Raw genomic sequence first — 24,776 nt, forward strand, 5'->3', positions numbered from 1 at the left:
AAATATGCATCTGTTTTATTTAAATGACTGCAGCTGTAACATCTTTCAATTGCTAGATTGCGGCATGAGAATAATTGTCAGGAGCAGCGTCACTAACAGACTGGATGAGATTAGCAGCAAAAGGCTGGATCAGTGTGTTAGGCCCCAGGCTGGTCTCCTCTGGGACTGTGGAGGAGAGGAGAATGCTGTGTAGACAGTTAACCCCGATGAAGACAATGATAAGCACCCCTCTCCATCCCCCTCTACTCTGGACAGACTGTGGAGTGTCTGTCCACTGTCCAAGTCCACTGTCGAAGGGACAGTTACAGGAAGTGGTTTTCCTGGCATTTGGCCATTACATTGTGCAATAAGAACTATGTCTCCAGTCAGGAGGCCTCCATGTAGACTACTCCATGTACCGGTACTTCACGTCGTTTTAATTACAGAGTCTACAACATGACTATATACCATATGGTCACGGCCTCCTATTTCTTCCCTGTACATGCTTTTCTAAATGGAACTGGCTGTAATCAATAAACAGTAAATGTGATGTGTTAATTCAACACTTATTGAGTTAATTTAACCTATTCCCTCGGGATTAATAAAAGTAGGCCTACTCTACTCTATTCAGGGTTGCCTTTGGTCCCAGAATTAACACTGCATTTTACTGTTCATTTGTATTTAATTTTTTTTTATTTTATATTGCACATATTTTGCTGCATTGCATATTGGTGTATTTGAATACTATATCTTCTTCATTAATATTGTTGCTGTTGCTATTGTTGCTTTGATGTTGTGCTTTCAATAAAGCATTTGTCCCAAATGGTGTCATTTAAACTAAGCACGGACATGCGTAACGCTCTTCCTGCACGTGTCTGGCTTTTGTCACGTTGCACAGGCTTATAGTGGGTTTTACCTACGACCCCTCAAGTGATTGAACAGTAAAAGACTGTGCGTAAAAACCGAACACTTGGGTACATTGTGCGACCCACAAAGTCACAATATTTAAAACAGTTGGAGTCAAGTTTGAAATCTAAAACTATCCACATTTGGGCAAAACATAGACATATTCAAAACCATAACTCCTGACGGCCACTTATACAACAGATGTGATCAAGCATTCCTCATAAGTTGCACACGCTTTCTTTTATAGACCAAATCGCCCGTCTCCAAAGGCGTCTTCTCTTTCAGAGAACTCGCGCTGTATTTTGAGCGTCGATGCTGGAAACTGCGTGAGCATGGCCACGGAAAAGTCACTGGTTGAGGCTACGTCATTTGCTTAAACATCACAAACACTTCACGAGCACTTGGCAACATCGCCTGTGGAGAGCACAATTGTGCGTAAACACATTTAGTTGGTTGTACTCGATGAATTGCACGCGTAAAACAACCACTTCGCGGGGAGAAATAGCCTGCAGGCGCAGGCAGACCAGCGAATTCGCAGAAAAGTCTTTCGTGGAAAATAGGGTACTGCCTTATGTTTGGAATGCCCGAGGGTGGCGCTTAAATAGAGGTTTCTGGCAAGCAGTTCCGAGGAGTAACCCTCGAACAGGTTTTTTTACACACAGAAACGAAGAGTTGAGGTAGGCTTATATTTTTTTGACCATGAGACGTCAAAACTCATAGAATGACTCGAATAAGTCGAGCATCTTGAAGCACAATTCTGGGAACAGTCTGTGATATCGCTTCCCTTCTGGACCCCACCACCCCGCGGTAGCATCGAACGGTAATCATTGTGAATATTATACTTTGGATATGTTGTGATCAGCCAGATGTGTGGTGCGTAATTGTTTACATCCACACTGGGTGTACTTGTTACATTTTGAATCGTATCAACAGTTGTTTATATGGTCATCCTCATTATTCCTATTGTTTATTGTAGTTGGTTGGCAAATAATACTAACTCATGGGATATCATATTGCTGTGTTTACAGGTCTAGATGGAAAAGTATATAGTTAATATCTTTCCATTAGAAATTGCACACATCACAGGATTGCACATTTTTTTATGATTATAATGTTTTAGTAGGCAATGCAAATATAATGCACCAACCTGTCAGGTAGGGAAGTTGACAAACTTTTGTTAGATCTCCCAACATGGAGACCATTTAGTATTTAAATTAATTATTGCATTTAATGTAGGCTACATTTTTGACATTTTCAAATCTTGGAAATTGCATGTTTGCACAACGCATGCCAGGTAATTTTAACTTGCACATATGAGTTAAAAGTCTAGAAATTGTAGTAATGTCATCTTATAGACTTGACAAGAAAACAAATAACCACTGGTAACCACTAGTTATTGATTGCAGTAGTTGATGATTGATGAATTGTATTTATTTATTTAGAAAAAATCTAAAAAAGTAACTTATAAGCTGGTATCTGTGCCATGGTGATGCTGGCGATGCTGCCGTGCACATGCTGTAGAGGTAGGCCTTTAACACATTGTCAGCAGTTGGGAAAGCTTTGCTGTGAACTTAGCGGCTGCCACAGGCTTTCACAATAATGTGTGACTAGATGACTGGTAAGCAGCTGTTTTAATAAAGATGAAATTTCATAAAGGAACGAACCGCAGATAAAGGCTGCCAGGCTTTTCACAAACAACCCATGTGCACAGCTGCTATAAAATAGCCGAGTAAGCTAATGGAGAGAGAGAGAGAGAGAGAGAGAGAGAGAGAGAGAGAGAGAGAGAGAGAGAGAGCGCACACGCTAATCAGATATCTGGATCAGCGCCTCACAAAGAGCAATCACAGTGGACAGGGCTTTCAAATCCATGGCCTCCTTGTTTTCTTTCAGGTAATAAATCAGTAAGAGTGACTCCATGCATGCCTCATTGAGTGCTTGCATCACATGTTGTCAGCTTGCTTTAATGGCGTGTGTGGCTTAGCTGACAGCTGCTTTGGTCAGTTCAATTTGACAGTGGATGTGTGCAGGAGAGGGAGGGGGAGAGGTGTGCACCCGTGAGGGAGAGAGGACAGCAATGTCAGCCACTGGAGTGTTGTTACCTTGCTTTGGGGGAATGATTGACAGTTACACCTCTGTTTGAAGGGGCTTTGCACTTGAACCTGCCCTGTTGAGTCTCCCACTTGACATCACTTTCCATGTCAGAGCTTATACCGAGAAGACCTTTCTGTTGTGGAGAAGACTCTAAACGAGGTGAAACTGTATCTGCCTGGTCAGTATGCAGTACGCACACCACACAGTTAAGTGGTGCACAGTGCCAGTGTTACGTGACTTTAGGCCTATCGAGTAGTTCCTTGCGAATGTAACTCCTCTGTTATGGCAGACAGAAGGGGACTGGATGACAGCCAAGGAGTAGGAGGCCTCCATTTCACAAGTGCTGGAAAGGGCCCTGCATTATTTGGCCTTCCGGGGATGTCATGTTCTGCCTTGGCTTGTTTACTCTCCTTGGTTTCACAATGTTGCCAAGCAGATGTGGCTTCCTTGAAAACCTGATTCAATGAATTTATGTAAGAGATGATCGTATAACCAGGCACATCATCAAAATGTAACATGGTAGCCCGGTTGTGTAGTATGTGCATGCAGTTAGGTGTTATGGCTCTTTGTCATATGTCCATGTCTCTGGTGAGCTTTCTTGAATTTTTGTCTTGTTAATATTAGGCCTGTTTTTTTAACATGTTGTGTTACGAATCATTTGGGCTATTTTTGCTTTTTTTATTTTTTTTATTTTTTTGCTAATTCTGGACCTCCTGTGCTTTTTTCATGCTGAATGCCCCTGACTTGCCAATTTGAACCTCCTGGGTTTTTTGTTGATCCTCTGAGTTTTGGGAAAATAAAGGAAAATGTTAATTTTAGTTGGAACCTCAGCACTTGTGTCAGCTCAATCTACCTGAACTGTAGCATAATGGTTTGCACCCCAGCCTACCAAGCCGGAGACCCTGGCTCAATCCAATCCCCTATGTTTTTTTTTAGTTAATGGGTGCTTCTTTTCGTGCAGAATGTTATTTTCAATTTGTGTTTCTGCTGCTCATGCCAGCGTCCGTCCACCTTCTGTCAACAAGAAAGAATCTATGACAGAAAAAAAGTTATTCCCTAATCCCTGGTCAGAATCTGTGCCTGATTTGAACTGTGATAAAAGTTACTAGTACACTATGCTGTATGATTGTGACTGATGGCTAAATCAGGTACAATTAAAACACATAAAAACTATACCAATCTGCTTAACTTTCTGATTCATGTAATTGTCTACACGAATCATGCTATATGTGAATAGAAATCAATTACAGTACCACTCGGTAGAGTTTTCATTTAACTTTTTTAAGGTTTAACTTAAAGGACCAGTTTAGTCAATTTCAACATGCAGTTGTAATGCTTACACTACCCTGGACTTGTCAGTACCTGAGGTTTTTATTTGTTCTTCTTCAGCCTTTTCCAAAATCTTGGTCATTATAATGGGGGCAGCGCTTTGCTTACATAAAAAAAACACTTTTATTTATTCCCAAAAACATCGGAAAGGTTATACAACATCAGCAGACAACTAGCAAACAGAGGTACCTTTTGGGAAAATATTTGGAGTAGGCCTATGTTATTTTTTTATGTAAACAAACGCTGCACCCATTAGAATAGCTCATATCTCAGAAAGGGCTTAGCCGAAAAATGTGGCATCACTGGGTACTGACAAGTCAAAGGTAGCGTGAGCAATACAACAGCATATTGAAATTGACTGAACTGGTCCTTTAAGTTGGAAAGGCAACTGAGGATATTTGACCTTAACCTGATAAATAACTAGGCTGTTGACTTTTTCCCCAAATATCGTAAGGTAATCAATATCCATAGTTCAAATGACTGTAATGAAGCACAAAAGCATGCTTGACATTGTGATTATGATTATGCACCTTGTGGATATACAGTACTTACAGCACCAACCAACTTCTGCATACCAAATATTTTACTGAGACGCTTTTCCAAACCTTAAAGGGACAGTTTGGTCAATTTCAACATGCAGTTGTAATGCTCACACTACCCTGGACTTGTCAGTGCCTGGTGATGCCACATTTTTCGGCTCAGCCCTTTCCGAGATATGAGCAATTCTAATGGGGGCAGCGTTTGTTTACATTTTTAAAAAATGAAACATAGGCCAACTCCAAATATTTTCCCAAAAGGTACTGCTGTTTGCTAGTTGTCTTCTGATGTTTTATAACCTTTTGGATGTTTTTGGGAATAAATAAAAATGTTTTTTTGAAATGTAAACAAAGAGCTGCCCCCATTACAATGACCAGGATCTCGGAAACGGCTGAAGAAGAAGAAAAAAAAATCTCAGGCACTGACAAGTCCAGGGTAGTGTGAGCATTACAACTGCATATTGAAATTGACCAAACTGTCCCTTTAACTACCACAAGGGTATGATGTACTTTTTAAAGTGAGGTCACTGGTAGGGCTGGGCTGGGGGAAAAATAGGGCCCGGGCACTTTTATCTTAAAGGGGCCCCTCAAAATTAGTGGAGCAGAACTGACTCATCAGTGGGCCCCGCACCCTCGTGGGCCCCTATTTTCAGAAATGTAAAGAAATACATTACAAAAATCTGAAAATTCTGAAAATAGGGGCCCACGAGGGTGTGTGACCCACCGTGAAATGCCCACTATGCCGGATGGCCAGTCCAGCCATGGTCACTGGTCACACATTTTTTGGGTAGCTGCAAATCAGTTACAGTCTTTGCCCAATGGTCTTAACTAATGAGCTACAGGCTAGCATCAGTTTTTGGATTATGATGAGGTAATGTTATGTTATTGTGATTAATTGCCAAGCTCTATTAATCTTTTTAGGACTCTTCTTGAAATTCCAAAGCTGTGTAGGTTTTAAGGTATGTCTGAGCATGCAGTTAGATGTGACTTGTCTGTTGACTTGTGTGTTCCAGGGTTTACAGCATGGTGGCTGTCCAGGCGTTCTACCTTGGGCTTCTTGTCATTGTTCAAGATGTGGCAGCGCATGGGCTTTCACCAATATTTCAAGGTAAGTCACTTAAGTCTGTTTTACCCTTGTAGGAAGAATATGTAGACATATATGTAGTCATAATGAATACTTAGAATTTGATGGGGGTGGTAAGTATTTGTGGAAAAGGTGATTCTGGGAAGGTGTTTATCTGGTATGAAAAAAAAAACCCTACACATTTACAAGCCACACAAAGACCCCTAAGCGAATTACGCACTTCTACAAATTATGAACTTTCTAGAAATATTGTCTGATAAATGTTGCAATGGGAATTACGCACTTCTATGAACTTGGTTATATTCACACAGTATGAACTTTCTAGGAATACTGTGTGATAAATGTTGCAACCCTGATACTTCGCCAAACCACATAAAATCTGGTTGACTCCTCCCAACAGTTTATAAAATCCACATGCTGTTGCTGAACACACACGCAAAGCACACAGGCATGAGGGCCTACTACACATCCGTGGTTTCCAATGCTTCTGTCACAATTACCATACACTGAATGTATTCACTCAAAACACAACAGTTTCTATACCTTTTCTACAGCCCAGTCTTTCAATACATGAAGAGTGCTTGGTACACAGACGGCTCCCGAGACCCTTGACATTCTTTGTACGTAAATGCACTCAAGATATTTCCTGTGTAAAGACGTATGATTATATATGCACACTGGGAAACTGGGAAATGCTGTCTCTTTCAGTAAGTGCCCTACCAAAGCCACCAAGAGTTCCTTAAGGAGGTAAAGAGTTTTTATTCGGAAATTCCTCTTTGGTTGGAAGTGCACTCTCCGATAGACGGTGCCTGTGTTTTCTGTTATGTTACATAACATTACGTAAGTCCATTGTCAGGGGGGTTTGGACAATCGCTCTCCAAACTTCAATTGAAATCTGTGCTAGCCATTAGATGGAAATACTGTGTAAAGGGCAGTCCTCCTAACCCCATACAGTAGCACCTGAATCACTGAAGTTAGAATGGGTTAAAAATAAACGTCGTTGAATTGGGAGCTGGACAAGAAAGCCTCTAATCGAGGGTGGAAGATTGAATCAGAGCCAGATGGACACTAATGCACCCGGAGAGAGCAGCGGAGCACTTGGCGACAGACAGGATTTCAAGAACAATTTTAGATCCTGCATTGGTTGGGTAAATTACAGCCTTTCATAAAAGCAACATTTATTATCCATCAAGGGCAGTTTGGAAATGTGCTTTACTGGCCCTCTTTCTCCTTTATTAATTCACTGGGTAGAGGAGGTACAGCTTTTATGTTTTAAAAAATGTGGCTTCGCTTGTTAAAATGTACACATACCACAGAAGCACATTAAGTGGCTTCATTTTCAGATACATTTCTTTAGTCAGAATCTATTAAAGCTTAATATCAATGCTAGTCCCATATGTTCATTTTTAGCACAGTCAAAAAGACGTTTTTAGTGCATAAAGAACTCTATAGCTTGACAACAATTGACGCACAATCAAACAAACCAGAATACATTTGTCAATGCCTAAGGCATATGCATGTTCCAGTATGTTTGTACAGTGTGGTATTTTATGAAAAAAAATCTATATCTAAAGATGCTTAACATGAAACTCAGTCTCATTATAGCTTTTAATTGGTATTTTCCCCATCAGGCATATACATTGCAGTCCCTGATATTTGTAGATAAACAAGCTATTTTGAAATTATGCTTTGGTGCTTTTATCACACAATCACCACACTGCTTTGCATCAGGGCAGCTCCCTTCTGAATCTTATTGAAGGTGCTTTCATGTAGGGGATGTTATAGCACCTCAAGTGGATTTTTGGGTTAATGAATTTTTAATAATGTGTGAATGTGCTTCTAATTCATTTAACTACCAATATAGTTTTCTAGCCGTCTGAATAAGAACACCATCATCGCATCCTTACATTCTTGGGCTCCACCTCATCCACGTCAAACGTCCAATGCACACCTTGTCGAATGTCACCCCTTACTTAATGTGTCGTTAATGCATCGTTATTATTTACATCTCAGAGCCTTTGGGGACATGATTAGGTTCCCTCCCGAAGCCTATTCCTGTTGAAAGAAATATGGATACACCATTGGATAAGACTCCTGGTGGTAACCTTATCCGATCCACACTTTAGTGACCTCAGTCCCTCTCACACATCTCAGACATCCAAACCACTCCTTCCAGGAAGCCATCATAGAGCAGTACTGCGAGGTGAACCTATCGGTGTTGTGTTTCTGCATACCTATTTTAGAGTTTCGAAGAAAAAAATGATAACACGACTTGACACAAGTGGTTGACGTAAACTTTTCTGCACACTGGTCACTGTGTCCAGTGGTTTTCCCCAAGTCACTAGCTATTCAGCCTTTTCTACTACTCATAGTTTTGTTGTTCTCCATTACCTTGCCACTGCACTCTTCATCAAAGCTCCGAAGATTAAATACTACAGCAAGAAGATCAATACTATTAACATAGGGGTGAATTGGGCCACTTTGGGCCATTCGCTTATATGCAAAAAAGTGGCCCAATTTACCTGAATTCACTAAAGATTTGTACATGACAATAAGTCAGGCAAAACAATACCTGAGAAACTGAGCTTTTCCTTTAACCCATTAAGACCCACCCGTTAAGGCGTTAAAAATTTGCTGTTACCAGTTTGGCAATGACCAAGCCGTAGTGCATTACTAAAGGCCCTGTGTTATGTCATAGTATAGTACTATGGTAGTTAACCTTTCAATCACTACTACAGTGTGCCACTGGACGTACGGCATGCATTAAGGGGCTACCTTTCTTGAACAAATATTTGATGCACAAGGGGAAAATAACAGAATGTAGACTACTCTGACATGATGTACCCTTGTAAGCGACCTACCAAATTGGCTAATAGTGACACTGAAATGACCACTAGCCATAACCAAATTTTAAAAACATTTGGCCAGTCGGCAGGTGTCAATGCCAATCACTGATCATAACAGTATTTTTGCTTTTCTGCCTTTCTGCTTTTGTTTTCCCATTAGACCAATCCAAGAGACCCCACTTGACTGGCTGTGTTTCAAGAGAAATGGAATCATTTTACTGCTCTTGGAGCGTCGGCACATTCCAAAACCTTACAGAGCCCGGAGACCTCAGACTCTTCTATATGTACCAAGACATGTAAGGGTCTTTGCCCAGATTTTCTGTTTTTCCTTTCACTCCTAGTTTACAAAGACAACACTGTCAGAACAAAATGTGTAGGATTTCCTACAACAGAGACATGAGAGATGTGTAAAATATCAAAGAGGCAAATGTTTGACAATGAGAAATGAATTAGTTATGATGTTCATTTAATAATATAAGTACCTCTCTTAATTTTTTGTCATGTTGTTTAGAGTATCCCCCAAAGAATGGAAGGAATGCCCTAAATACGCCTCGCTAAGGGAGAACAGGTGTCACTTTGGCACTGAACACACGCAGATATGGACTGTTTACAAGGTCCAGCTCCGCTCGCGTGATCAGCACATTGTCTATGATGAAGTCCAATTCACAGTGGAGAACATTGGTAAGGCATTAATGCAACTCTTTTCTAAAACCTATTCTACGTTTGTAAATATACTGTATATATAATTCTGCTATTCTACTCCTAAACAGTCTTTGCTGTCCCTAACTATGCAATGCATCATACACACAACACTGATAAATCAGCAAGGCAAAGACTGCACTGTAACTGTGTTCTCGGCACATTTTTACATGCTATTCCATTTGTTGGTGAATTGCACTGTGAAAGATACAAGTGCAGTGGAATTACCACTTACTAAAATTTTTGAACACATTTTTGCTTTGTAGTCTATCCCGACCCACCTGCTGGGGTGAATTGGACGATGCTGAGTATCGGCATGACCAATATGTACACCGATGTGGTGCTCAGCTGGGGCCCGCCGGCGTCAGCAGTGAACCACGTGGAGGTTGGATGGCTGGTTCTGGTGTACGAAGTCCAGTACCGGGAGGTGAACTCGCCCATCTGGATCATTGTAAGAGTCATTTAACAGTATCTGTGAAGACATCACAACATACTCACAATGTTTATGAACAGAAGTCTTTCATGAAGAGCCTATGATATAACCTTATTTGTGTAACCTCATTGTAATGACCATGTCTTAAACTCTTGGCAATGTCATAGCAATGTTATGATGTAGTTCAACTTTTTCAGCAAAGCCATCTGCATGAAAGTGCTACGTATAGGCAGGGCTTTGAAGCGATATTTTTATCCAATCGTTCCGTTCCGAACAGAAACGGAATTATAACGTTTCCGGTTATGAGTTCCACCAATAAATTGACGTTCCCGAACCGGTTAGAACAAAAAAATATTGTTCCCGGAACGGTTAATTTCGTTCCTGTCAGCTGATTACTCCCCATAGGCCTAACTGACGTTAATTAACCAAGAAAGACGGAAGTGCAAATGAGTCAGCCTACATTCCAAACGGTTTATTCAAGTAGATGAAAAGAATATCCTCCAGAATTTTGTCATTCAGGGACGACCTAAGTGGAGAAGCGGAGAATAAACCTCAATGATGAAAATGCATGCTTCACGCTGACTTGGGTCACAGGGAGCGCTATGATGGACATTGTGAGTTTGTGCATATTTGAAGCGGCCATGGATGCCCAATAACGTAGAACATTCTCGGTGCGCTTTACACGCGCTTCTCTGCAATGTCTTACAAACCCCAACTCCGATGAAGTTGGGACGTTTGGTAAACAGTGAATAAGATCAAAATGCTATCATTTTCAAAACATTCAATCTATTCATTAGATGGAGAATAGTGAAAAGACAACATATTAAGTGTTAAAACTGAGAAAAAATATTGTTTTGGGGGACATATGTACTCATTTCTAATTTGATAAATCCAACACGTCTCAAAAGAGTTGGGACGGGGACAATAAATGGCAGCAAATGTCGAGGAAGACTAAAAAAACAAAACTTAACAGTTAAATACATTAACCGATGAGATGATTTTATATAAAAAAACAGTGTTAATTCCTATCTTGGACATGATTTCACCAGCTTAAATGGTGGGTGTATTCCTTGTCATGTTTTGCAATGTTTTCCTTTCTGTAGTGCTTACAGTGTGACAGGTCTTGACCAAAAACCCACCATTTTATCACCTGCTGGTCCTTATGATGGAGCCAAACTGTTAAAACATAGTAGAGAATGCAATTTGACCTTACTATGTGGCAGTAATCGAAGATCTCCCTTCAAAATATAATGCATGAGTGGCTTTTCATGCTGTTTAAAACCCATGTATACCATTCAGCACTGTATTTAACTCTACAGATGAGTGAGAACATCTTAACCAATGCACTACTGCACCCGCATGCTATCATGGAGGCTGACTTTTGAAGCTAGCACTAACACAAGTTGGATGGTCCATTTTTACTGTAGCACAGGATGTGCAATGCTCTATTATTGTCAAAAAGAATTGACTTCTACAACTTCTGCTGACTTCTGTAAGCAAAGGACAGTTTCCCATGTCTTCTGGGTCTATTTCAAGTGAGCTCAGGTGCTTAGGAAAATGTTACACCCCTGTATCATTTTCATGCATTAAGCATTCTTAATATGGTCAATTTTCAATAGCTCTAATTCCTGGAGTGCTAGAGTGAGACTACAGCCAATATATATTTCATGATGTCATGAACCTATACAATGATTTTAGTAACAAAAATATGTCTTATATACACTCAATCGTGGTAAATCAAAGGGAATTCAAAAATGTATGTAATAACTATGGTAATTATTCCCTTTGCATCTTTAATTCTGAGTGACTCAGCCTCTCTGTGATGATCTTATACCTGGACACCTATATTGTCCGTCAGTACAATTCATTTTGAAATGTTCTTCTTTGTTGTTTTATCTTATTTGGATGTTTACTAAATTTCACTGATCCCCGTCCCAACTCTTTTGAGACATGTTGGATTTATCAAATTAGAAATGAGTACATATGCCCCCCAAAACAATATTTTTTCTCGGTTTTAACACTTAATATGTTGTCTTATCACTATTCTCCATGTAATGATTAGATTGAATGTTTTGAAAATGATAGCATTTTGATTTTATTCACTGTTTACCAAACGTCCCAACTTCATCGGAGTTGGGGTTTGTACAATGATGCAATGGAAATGTATGACAGTGGTTTGTCTTATTTCAGATGCGGAGTGGAGACTTTGTAATCCACAGCTCTCTCTCCATTCAGTCAGAGAATGTCTGATGTCACACAGGATGTGAATCTCAGCCGTCATGGTAGCGTGCGCAGGAAAATAGTTACTTTTTTTTTAAATTTGAGGAACGGTATTAACCGGTTACCATTATTTTTAAATAAGTGTTCCCGTTCCAGAACATAAAAAATAATAAAGTTTCCGGTTTCGTTTCTGTTCCCTGTAAAATACAAAAAGTTCCCGGTTTTCGTTTTCGTTCCTTGGACCAGTTCAAAGCGCTACGTATAGGTGTTGATGAACCACACACCAATGAACTCTGTGTGACATATCGGGCCACCGTGGCCCTTACTCAGACTGTAGTTAGGAAACGTCGAGGAAATGTCACATTAGCTGGACGTCACACTGCAATAAAATAGATTAAAGGGAGCTCATCGTTGTGTGGTTTGTCACTTTTACTTGAACTACATCCTGACTGTGGTGATACGTGACAGTGTAAACTGGATATAGCCCTTTTAGTCATTTCAAGCAAGTTATTAAAAAAAGAATCGAGAAGGCATTTCAATCGCTGCAATGGGATTTAGTTATTTTGCAGTGAAACTCATAGAAGAATGTAGGCCATCTGAAATGTGTTGGGGCAAAAATATCACATTGCTGAAATACTGGTTTAGCAACTTACTTTCACAAGTTCCAACAGGGACAGATGTTTTTGTTTTTGCAAAACATATCTGCTTGATCTGCTGGTCGATTAAGATGAACATATGCAGAATAAAACATAAATTCTTATCTGTACAAATCACATTTTCGACATTACTATGTGGTTTTTGCAAGGGATTGAATATTTAATCATATTTCAGTTATTGGACGATAAAATTAGATTACCAAACATAAAGTGTGGCTGTTGGCTTTCTTGTTGGCAATGTTTCCACTTTGTGCTCATGACAAATTTGTGATCTGTTGAACAGCTAAACGCAGACACAGAGACCAGGAGATACATCTATGGACTTAGCACAAACAAAGACTACGAGATCCGAGTGCGGTGCAGGATGAAAGATTTCAAAAACTTCAGCAACTTCAGTGACACCCTAGTGATCAACGTACCTGCCAGAGGTAACACGACCCGACAAGCTGGAATTTCATAGCTCTTGGAAAGGGAGATTGCTTTCCCACTTGTTTAAGATGTATTACTATAAAAGAAATTAATGTGATTGATAATAATAATAATAATAATAATAATAATAATAATAATAATAATAATAATAATAGTGATGTTTTTTTCTCTAGCAATGGCTCCTATTGCTCTGGGATTCTTCTTCACCGCACTTGGCTTTGTGATCCTTGGTCTTCTGGTACTATTCACCCGACAGAAGAAGAAGTGAGCCTTCTTTTTTATCTTTCATTTTCCATCTACCATTGCATAATAATAATGATTATAAAAAAAACTCTATTGGCCCAAATATTATTAATTAATCACACTGTTAGTATCCTGAGTGAAGAAAGATTAGACAAATAGATGCTTGCAATATGTGCTCCATTACTTTTCTCAAAATGACGAATTATGGAACTGACACCAGATCCCAACATGCTGCTATGCAGGAGGTTAAATATGTACGAGGAGGTCAGAACTGGCATTCAACTATTTATGTCACTTGCTTTTCTTTCAGGCTCATGGTGATATTCCTGCCTCCCGTCCCCGGACCCAAAATTAGAGGCATCAACCCAGAGCTGTTGAAGGTATGTCAAAAGATATTAAGGACTAACTGTTATTCTGTCAGACTATTAGAGTAGTAGTGTTTCTTGGATTCAGAAACTACAGTCCAATGCCACATATTCCAAATTACCTGGTTTTAGCCCTACTTGTTCAAGTGGACATTCATTTGGACAGGTAAAAGTAAATCATTCGGAATACATATCACTGGATTATACAGTAGCTTCTGAATTCAGGTTGCCAATACTGACAAAAAAACCCTAAAAACTAATATGTGTCTAAATGTGGTAAAATAGTTTTGATCTCTATTATAATTGTATTTAAATCACTTCACTGAGGCATAGATCTCATTAGAGCTACCACTGTAATGGCTACCTGGTTTTATGTATCAGGTCCATATAACTACTTTTCTGTGTTTGAACTTCAGAAAGGCAAACTGGCCGAGCTGACCGCCATCCTGTCCAACCACTCTGCCCTGCGGGCTGACCCCTACAACGACGACGCGTGGGTGGAGTTCATCGAGCTGGACATCGAGAAACCGAACGAGGGAGAGCAAGACCTGGAGACGACATTCCTCATAAACCGCTCGCCCTCCTCCGACAGCACCCACCTTGCCAACGACTTCCGGGACGACGACTCTGGACGAGCTAGCTGCTGTGAGCAAGACCTACCCGACTCCGACACCGCAGAGTTTCGCAACCCTGTGCAGTCATCGTTGTCCTCGTCACCATCATCCCCCTCAGCTGTTGACCCGGCTGTCCAAACCGGAGCCCAACCGCAGCAGATGAAGACTCAGGTGTCTCAGGAGTCGTGGCCAGGCACACTAGACCTGTATGCTCAGGTGAGGCAGGTGACACCGGCAGGAGAGGTGGTCTTGACCCCTGAGGAGAGGGAAGAGGCTACTAAAGTAGACACCATACCAAAATGTGATCATCAGACCAAGAAAAAGCCAGAGTTCCAACTGTTGGTGCTGGATGCTGGTGATGACAACGCCTCCGAGCCACACACACACAACATGACCACTATTAGCCAGTCACCAGGCCCCCACACCCCATCCATAGCTCCTGCACCGGAGGATGTCAACAGCTCGTTACTGGGTCACAGAGAACCACAGGTGGCGGTGAACATGCCGGCAGCAGGTGCAGTGCCAGAGTCTCCGGGTCTTCTGTCAACTCCACCGCCGGTGTCCCCTCTTCCTCCTGCGGAATACACAGTGGTAGACGGCACCGACCCACAGAACAGCCTTCTGTTGAGATCAAATGTTACCATGCCGCCCGCTGCTTCCTCCTCACAGATGAAACAGATGCCCTCGCCCGAGGGGTACCTGACCCCTGACCTTCTGGACAGCATTGCCTTCTGAGAGACCATGGAAGAGCCTCATGTCATGTCAACAACCGGACCCCGTTTCTTAAAAGCATCGCTGCTAACCACTACACAACTTAGTAGGTTGCTCATTTTAAATTGCATTGCAACCAAGTAAGTTGCACCAATGCTGTCAAGAAACTATGGTTCCACAATATCCGGCCAGAACTGAAGAAAACTTTTTTCTCTCCTTTCCTTTTTTCCATATAAAAGGTGAGACGTCTTCAAGTGCCAAAAAAGAAGAAAGTTGTTTAGCCTACAACTCAACTCCTTTCATGAAAATGACCTGGATGAAGAATCTTCAAAGACAACTCATGAAATTCGAACATCCAATGTACAGAACTTCAATGCTATAAGTGTCATGACTTAAGTGCCATAACAGAAGTATGATTATAGTCTCTATACTACATTTTTAAAAACTTTTTTCCAGCGGTGCTTACTATAGGCCTATCTAACGAAAGGGAAATGTGAGACTGTTGGGCAATATTGGCCAATGTTGGTCCCGTCACATGATGATCATGATCTTCTAGGAGACAAACTGCTCGGCGGGTTAACAACACATATCAAGAGGGTGACCCAGACATTTTTTAGGACACATGGGGAGAATAAATAGGACCGTGAAACACCTGAGATAGTCTTCTGCTTCTAGTTAGTAACACAGTCCTAAGCTTAGCATTGCAACAGTGTATTAGGACCCTCTCTGTTTTTACAAATAAAGCAGTTTACTAGATCTTGAAGGTTGTTTGATAAGCAGCCTACTTTCATTTTCATATTACAAAATGGTCTATTGTGATCTATTGTGAACTACCAGCCGATCAGAGGTAGGCCTACAGCCTGCTATTAAACTGTGAGACTTCATTTTTGGAGAGCTAATATCTTTTGGCAACCCCCCTACAAGTGACTGATGCCACTGGTCTTTTTTTTTTTTTTTTAAATCTGTGGGTCGTTTTTCATCTGGGGGAAAATACCATGAGCCACTCTCAGATTGAGGAGCCTTAAACCTAGACTAGGTTACACCTAGGCTATCACTACCTGTAAATAGCCTTTAACATGGATATGAATGACTACTAACACCTTTCTATTTCATTTGAAAACAAGAATGTATTTTTGAAAACGTTTCACAATATGTATTTTCTTCAAGAGATGAATAAAAGTATATCTAAAAGTGTTACGACTGCAAGAACCAACATACATGTTTTATCATTGAACTTGACGAAAAAGAGGATTAATTTACCAAGGTGACAAGGGTTTTACAATATTACCAAGTTTGAATATGCACGAGACTTGAGTAGGCCTGCAGTCACTGCACGAGACTGAAGCTAAGCTACTAACATAGGTCTGCAGTTTCACAGTTTGAAGTTTCCACAACACGGCACGGGACTTTCAGTGGTGTAAATTACTTTGTGGATGTGGTGGATAGACATCGCACCATCTTTTATCAGAAGTCGTCTTAAAAACCATTAGCTAAGCCATATTGCAGCTAGAGCTCAAAGGCATTCCTTCTGACTATAATGGTGAATAATTGATGCGCTGGCACAGGTAGCACGCTAGGAAGGTAACAGGTGAAATCCGACAGTGTACGAAACGAGGCCACTGAATTTACAGATTACCGGTATATTATTTCTGTAAATAGTTTTCCACAGTACGGGCAGTATGAAGACTTCTACAGCGGTGGATTTAGACAAGCTCGTCAAAGACTTCTCTCTGTTGGAACAGGTAAGAGGAGAGGAGACAGGATAGGATACTAGCATCGGGCTAGTGGTCCAGGAGAAGACTAATACACATACATTAATCACACTGAATTATGACATTAGTCAAATTGAAATAATGTCTGAGTGCTGTTAATTAGTTGTGACTTACCACTTGCTCACTTATAATAAGGAATGTGTAGCTAAACGTCTCTCTCCCCTACTCACTAGAAAATGACTGACCTGAAGACAGTGAATAGCATCCTTGAAATGAAACTGGAGGAGGCCAATCGATTTCTGAGATTCTCCCAAACAAAGGAAAAACATTTGATGGAAGGTAGGGAGAAGATATCCCTGGCAGTAGACAAGAAGCACAGACTTTTGTTTGATTTGGCTACATGTATCATAAAGTGGCCTGAAACGACAGTGAAATGTTACTTTGTAACCCCATCTTCAACTCGCGTGTAGGCTTCTGTGGAGCTTAAACAACTTTGCCTCCCTCTAGTGGTAGGCCGTTTGAGGTCACCCTCCAAAAGGTATGGGATCACCTCGAAATGCCTCCGATCATCAGTGATGCTTTTCAAATAGAGACAAGATATCCAATATGATATCTATATTATATGTACTTTCTTTTTTTCTACTATTGATAGCCCAGGCTACTGGTTGTTATTATTTCGGTGGAATGGCATGCATCCAAAGCAGCACAGTATTAATCCAATCTGGTGCCCCCTTTACAAACAGTAGCCTACCTGTATTTGTTCAGTATGTGTCTTGTTTTGATCCCCCCTGACTGGTCAAAAATGGTTCGTACCCATGGGCACTGTGCCGCTGGGCTTTATGGATAATCCGGTCCTGATCCAAAGATTCATATAGCCTATATACAATTTCAAATCTACACACAATGAAAGTTACATTGAAACCGGCCGACATAAAAAAGACTGGCTCCCCAGAGAAGAACGTTTTTGCAGACAATGCACTGACAATATTGTTGAAACCGAGCTTCACTTCCTAACCGAATGCAACAAATTTAAAAATATCCGTGAAATGTTCTTCCAAAAATTCGAGCAGAAACACCCAAATTTCACTTCCCTCCCAACCCAGAACAAACTCCCATTTATCATGGGTGAACAAGAACTGAGTTGTTTCTTGTCAGCCCAATACATTTTCACATGCCACCAGCAGAGGGACAATGAGTGACAGGGCTTTTTCTAGGATTTTTTGGCATGAGGGAGCGTCATGGCAGGTTGCGGGGGGGTGAAGGGGGGTGTCTCCCCCCCTGGTTGAGAAATGTACTAAGGGCGCTCAAATATATATATATGAAGGCTTTATTTGCAAAACGGTGTATCTCCATTTTATAGAATGTTGGGAAATTGACATTTTTGTATTGGGCATTCCATTGAATTGCATTGCAAAATGCATTATATATATATATATTAAAAAGTATGAGGGAGCACCCGAGGAGGTATGAGGGTGGAGCGCCCCTATTTCCCTGTTCAGAAAAAGCCCTGAGTGATATAGCTACGTACTGTATATTATATGTATTCTTTAAATACCTTATGTTTATGTGCTGGAATACTCACTGAAACACACTCAAAGACTGTGGATGGACATACGCGTGCACCCACGCATGCACATGGAAACACACACAAACACACACAAACAAACTGAGACATGCGTGCACACACACACACTCTACATGCACACACAGACACACACACACACACACAGACACGAACACACACACACACACACACACACACACACACACACACACACACACACACACACACACACACACACACACACACACACACACACACACACACACACACACACACACACAACGAACACACACACACACACGGTACAATTTTATTATGTCTTACTGTTCCTCTTATTGTTGTCTTATATATGTTATGTACCATGCTTTGGCAATACAAAGTTTCTTTTGTCATGCCAATAAAGCACTTTTGAATTGAATTGAATTGAATTGAAGTTACAGGAGGGCTACATGATCTAGGCCTACAAGAGCACACAAATAGTTTATTTACATGTATGTACAATGATTGTCCCAAGCACTACAGTGCTGTCAAGGCTGTTCTAAGGGGACACGATGTCTTCTACTGTAGAGGGGTGCAATTTCTAATTGACGAGGAGGCATGTACTGCCTAGGTTGCATGTAAGTACACAAAACACACACCAGGCGGCGCTGCACTGCATTTTAATATCAGCCTGGTTTTGGTGACAAGAGGTTTATAAAATGATAGAGGGAGCGCCTGTGATAGTCAGGACAGATTTTAGATTTAGACAAATAATTCAGCAAAGATGAACAACCTCCTTATGGCAGTTAAATCTTGAAATGACATCCTACCTGTCTGGGTAGATAGATTCTCAACTGCTGCTTTTGATGATATTATTTTCTACTAGACAGGAATGGGTTACTGGGGACAATTCAGGGACTCCACCAAACCCTCCAAACGCAGTGTGATTTGAGAGGTAGGCTCCCTCATAATTTGTTCCAAAGTTCCATAGTAAATTAATTCAATGATATGAAATGATTTTTGGCTGCTTTCCATAATATCTGTGTATATTGTTATGGTTTAGTGGAGAATGAAATGCTGAGCAAGTCATTGTCTGATCTGAAGAAGGAGAAGGAAAAAATCAAGGAGGTGAGTGCAGTAATATTTCCCCATTTGTTTAAATATCCACTACCTTTCAAGTGAGTTAAGTCTTTGTCATAATGGCCACCTTCTTGTATGGACAGGACTGCAGTGTACAAATAGAGGCCCTTGAGGCTGAGATGGCAGTTGTACAGGAGGACCACCAGAGGGCACTGGAGGACGCCCAACTGGAGACTCAGAGAACATGTGAGTGCTTGCCAGTACCAAACCAAAACAAAACAAAACAAAAGATACACTACACACACAGTCAGGTGGTGTTACTAAGATGTTACTGATGCTGATCAGGGCTTTTTCTGAACGGGGAAATAGGGGCGCTCCACCCTCATACCTCCGCGGGTGCACCCTCATACTTCTTTTTTTAAAATATATAAATTACTTTTTTGAGCGGCCCTAGTAAATTCCCCCCTTCACCCCCCCACAACCTGCCATGATGCTCCCTCATGCCAAAAATTCCTAGAAAAAGCCCTGCTGATATTGTTGTAACAGAACCTAGTCAAAGCTGTACAGCTGTAAGCAGTTCAGTTGTTTACAACTTACATTAGCTAATTAGGCTAATATGACCCGGATGAATAAGGATCCTCACCAGAGGTGTACAAAGAAGGCCTAAATTCAACACTAGTACATGATATTGCATAGTTGTTACACCACTTATTCCACTGTACCTAATTAGTACCTGATGAGAGTTTTTACTTTTCTTTACCTCTACTTCCACTTTATAACACTTCAGAACTTTATAATAATCCAGCATCTAATTCAGTCCATCAAACCCCCTTCTCATTTGTATGCACCGCAGCCCAGCACTTTGAAAAGTGAACAGTGAACATTTTAAACTTTGCACTCTTCTTTGTTGAAGTGGAGGAGAAAGAGAGGGCCATTAGAGAAATGACGGAGAAGAAAGAGCATGCGGAGGAGGAGCTGAGGAGGAAGATCAGGGACCAGGACAAAGAGAAGCAGAGCGAGATGATTAAAATGCAGATGGAGGTAGATACAGACAGAGGCTTTATTTTTATGGCTTTATTTTTGACACTGAAGAACAGGGCTCTAAATTAACAGCAGTCAACTAGCCAAATGCTGGTGAAATTGGCTGGTTTGGCTGGTGGAATAGACCAACTTAGGCCTACTAGCCACTTCGACCCAATTGTGAGTTTGTGTCGACTAGCTACATTTAAATCTACTAGCCATTTTGGCAGGTGATGAAAAAAAAGTTAATTTAGAGCCCTGGTGAAGAGATAACTGGGAACGTTGGCAGAGAGATGGGGGAGGATTGGGAACTCACCCTAGGCCAGAATTGAACCTTGGTCCCTTACGTAACTAGGCTGACGATGCCATCTGATGTACCCAAAGATTTTGGCTCTGCACATAGTTTGGCGAAAGCCTCCTAGCTCGGTTTTCTCATTGTTCTGCCAATCAGCAAACAGTTGCGAGTGGTGATGCAGAACTCATCCACTGAGTCCGTTACTGATTGGTTAAGGTAACAATATTCACACTTTTGTCTTGTTATTTGTATGTTTTTGCAACACTATATCACAACAGTCATGCTAATAAAGCACAATTTGAATTTGAATTCGGAATTTTCATTCGGAACTCCAATAAGAGTAAGAGTAAGCTCATACCCTCTCCCACCTCTTAGCTTTCGCCAGACTGTTTGACGGAGTCAACAGTCGGCTTTCGCCCAGGTTATTACATGACAGTAGGGTGCCTTAGTCTTTGGGGTACAGCCAAGGCCCACAGTACATCTTCAGTGTTAGACTTTGGGGTACAGCCAAGGCCCACAGGACATCTTGCCAACTCCTAGCTGCCAAGGCGTCATAGTGTCCCAGCTGCCGCAGCGTCCACTCCTTACTGCTCACAACCAGCCCTGGCAGGGGGCTCCCCTAGGTGGCCGCTGGTCTCTGCCTTAGGTTTCTTCCTGACTATAGGGTTTTTTTTTCTCAGACCTCACTGAGCTTTTTTTCCCCCTACAAACTATGATTCAAGCGAAAGGGAGTTTTTCCTCACCCCTGATGCCACCAGGGGCCGCATCTGAGCGCCCAATCTCTGTGTGACTATCTATGACTTATGCTAGGCCCAGCCACTATGGACCTTACGCATCTAAGAATCCTGATCCTAACCTACGTTGACCTTATGACTCTACAATCTCTATCTATCTCTTCTTCCTCTGCCTTCCTGCTATTTCTGCCTCTCCTCTATATCTCTCCTTTTAAATCCATCTCTAACAATGATGTTTTTTCCCATTTGTTAAGCACTTTGAGTTACATGCCTTGTATGATACAGTGCTATACAAATACAATTATTATTATTATTATTATTATTATTATTATTATTATTATTATTATTATTATTATTATTATCTTCAGTGTCAGTTTTAAAGCTTCACCACAGTTATTTATAATTTTCATACACTTTATATGTTTAGGCTACGTGTGGTAGTAAACGCTGCATATTGTATCTTTAAAGGACAATTCCAGCCAACTTCAATATGCAGTTGTATCCCATTAACTGTTCAGGGTCTTGGGAAAAGAAAACAACAAAAATAATCTGTGGGTACTGCCAAGTCAAGGGTAGAGAAAGCAACACAACTGCATGCTGAAATAGGATGGAATTTTCCTTGTACAGGAATTGTGTCAAATTGTGCATTCAGAGCAAGATCTTCCAATGAAGATCTGACAATGAAAAATATACATATCAATGTCATAATCAAAAATGTGCCTCCCCACAGATCTTTCAATCTTTTTCTACTACAATTTGTTTTATCATTGCGTTTTATCATTATGCTGTATGCTTAATAATTATACTATCATTTACCTTTTTAACCTTTTCTCCTTACTGTACATATACTGGGTTACCTGTCTAGCTGGCATGCCGTGCGGTGTAATTAGGCATCCTCTGAATACTTGCCAAACTCCCTGTTCACTAGTTAAGCTTGTTAATCTGATGAACTCTGATTCCTACCTAATGAAAGTAAGAGAAGTAAGAGAAACACTGCATGCATCTTCCAGTGTTTTCTTTTCTCAAAGGAGAATTCCCTTGTGTCTCCAAGCAAATGGACACTTACAAATGCGCTGTTTTCCCAAGTTGTTTTTGTCGATGTGTGTAGTCTAACAAGCATGCATGTATTTTTCATGAATTGCAGTTCAATGCCAAGCTTGCCAGGGCTCAGAGCGCGACCATAACACCCCAGCAGAATCAAAGCTCCAGTCTCGCATCCCAAAACATCTTCAAAAGGGTGAGGGCAGGACAAGCGCAGTCACATATACTCATCTGAAAAATCATTTGCATAAAACACACAGCATGGCACCATAGCACCGTAATTGAATGTTTTGGTCTGAAAGCTTGATGTTGTTTCATTTTTTCAATGTTGTTTTTATTTTGAATCTGGTACTGGTACGAAGTAACTTATGACTTGGAATCAAGTTGTTAGCCTCTCACCAGATAATCAATTGAAATACTGATTTCAGTGACAAAAATAATACAGCCAGAGTATTGATAACTACCCTGGCCTTGCTAGTACTATCCTGTCTAGCATGACACATTACACAAGTTTGTTTGGGTGTGACCCTTTATGTAGCATCCTTGCCGTAAGTTAGCTGTCCTCCTGATTATTGTTTGCTGAGGTTATGTTATTTTCATGTACTATACATTGGGCACATTATTACAGTTTGAAAAGAATGGTCGTCGCACACTCGGAACTTCATGCAGTTACATTTAATAAGAGGTCTTATTAAATGTAACTGCATGAAGTTCTGAGTGTGCGACGACCATTCTTTTCAAGTTGAGTCTAATTGTCTGGTGTACGCACCTCACACGGTGTGCGTTTACTGAAACACATTATTACAGTAAAATATGAAATGAATCACAGAGAAGTGAAACGAAATGAGTGACTGTGTGTGTGTGTGTGTGTGTGTGTGTGTGTGTGTGTGTGTGTGTGCGTCTTTGACCCCTTTGTGCCCTGCATCCACAGAAGCTGCAGTTTATTCAGGAGGAGAAGAATCGCGAAATCCAGGCCTTGCAACAGAAAGTTCGAGAGCTGGAGCAGCAACAGATGCTTGGATTCACAGAGTCCCGCCTAAAAAGAAGGAAGATGTAACAGGCACGTGATAAACTTACCCCACCATCAGACTGGATTTAATATTAAGCCTTTACCTTTACCTTACCGCATGGTGGAGGAAGATGTTATCAGGCACGTGGTTCAATGTTGAGCTCTTTCACCACAGAGTGAAGGGAGATGTAACCAGGATGTGAGAAACCTACTGCAAACACCTAGTGTTTAATATTAAACCCTTTATTGCGTAATGCGTTACAGGTTCCATTTTCATAGTATGAACTAATACAAAGGTTCAGTGTATAGTTTATGAGTAGTTCAAGTTAGTGTACAGTAATAGCCGCTCACAATGTGGAAAATGTAAAATAGTTAATTGTGGGTTTTGCATATAGCCAACAGGCAATTGACAGAACTGCTAAATCATTCATGGATATCACGTTGTGTATTTATTGCTATCTTATCTTTTTTTTTAAAGAATCATTCTGTATATTCATTTTAATACGTAATTTAAAGCTTTTTTGTATTGATAGCTGATCTTTTAGTAAGAAATACACCATATGTTCATTTTAATAAGTAATAAAAAAGCAATTTATGTGTTAATCTGATTCTGAAGATCAAGCGTTCTTCTTGCTCAGTTTTACCAGGCTGCTCAGCAGTGGGTGAGCAGATGATCATAGAGCGCAAGAGATAAATGCTCGAGGCTCATCTGAGACAGCACAGCGCAGGTTCAGCACACATGTAAACATCACCGCGGCGCTTCCCAGTAAAGCTCTTAATCTCATCACAGACGCACACCCTTCCTCCCACCACCTCCCTTGCTGTAACAGACAGAGAGAAAGAGAGAGAGAGAGAGAGAGAGAGAGAGACCCCCTCTGCCACACACACCTTCCCACCTCCCCCACCTTGGGTGAGAGAGAGAGAGAGAGAGAGAGAGAGAGAGAGAGAGAGAGAGAGAGAGAGAGAGAGAGAGAGAGAGAGAGAGAGAGAGAGAGAGCATTATCAGACTACCAGCTGCAGAGCAACTCTGAGGAATCAGGACAGATCAATGTGATGAGTCAATAACGCCTCAAACACATACGCATGTTCACACCTATTCTCAAAGGGGAAGTCAAGACTCCCATCGGAGGGTATTGCATTTAACCCTCCTTAGCCACGTAGTAATTTTGATTATTGGGTAAACATTGTGCTACATTACAAG

General features: G+C 40.9%; 2 protein-coding genes across 3 annotated transcripts; both read left to right on the forward strand.

Annotated features, from left to right (window-relative positions):
- Nucleotides 1-1,242: 1,242 nt before the first annotated feature.
- Nucleotides 1,243-15,819, forward strand: ghrb (growth hormone receptor b). Of its 2 annotated transcripts, XR_010036514.1 has the most exons (10): nucleotides 1,243-1,705; nucleotides 5,855-5,949; nucleotides 8,932-9,067; nucleotides 9,283-9,452; nucleotides 9,737-9,921; nucleotides 13,063-13,207; nucleotides 13,382-13,472; nucleotides 13,762-13,831; nucleotides 14,233-15,247; nucleotides 15,381-15,819. XR_010036514.1 is itself a non-coding variant. In XM_063210012.1 (9 exons), exons 2-9 carry the CDS (start codon nucleotides 5,865-5,867, stop codon nucleotides 15,163-15,165), a joined length of 1,815 nt encoding a protein of 604 aa, XP_063066082.1. In that variant the 5' UTR covers nucleotides 1,243-1,705; nucleotides 5,855-5,864; the 3' UTR covers nucleotides 15,166-15,372. The 2 variants fall into 2 exon arrangements, 1 of the variants encoding a protein (XP_063066082.1); XM_063210012.1 differs by lacking the exon at nucleotides 15,381-15,819 and having other exon boundaries at nucleotides 14,233-15,372.
- Nucleotides 15,820-16,433: 614 nt separating this feature from the next.
- LOC134457962 (coiled-coil domain-containing protein 152-like) lies at nucleotides 16,434-24,190 on the forward strand. Its single transcript, XM_063210014.1, has 8 exons — nucleotides 16,434-16,883; nucleotides 17,087-17,192; nucleotides 19,283-19,351; nucleotides 19,460-19,524; nucleotides 19,620-19,722; nucleotides 20,390-20,517; nucleotides 22,670-22,762; nucleotides 23,498-24,190. Exons 1-8 carry the CDS (start codon nucleotides 16,821-16,823, stop codon nucleotides 23,621-23,623), a joined length of 753 nt encoding a protein of 250 aa, XP_063066084.1. The 5' UTR covers nucleotides 16,434-16,820; the 3' UTR covers nucleotides 23,624-24,190.
- The last annotated feature ends 586 nt before the right edge of the window (nucleotides 24,191-24,776 follow it).

Source organism: Engraulis encrasicolus, chromosome 11 (genome assembly GCF_034702125.1).
Source record: "Engraulis encrasicolus isolate BLACKSEA-1 chromosome 11, IST_EnEncr_1.0, whole genome shotgun sequence".
In the NCBI taxonomy this organism is placed as follows: Eukaryota; Metazoa; Chordata; class Actinopteri; order Clupeiformes; family Engraulidae; genus Engraulis; species Engraulis encrasicolus.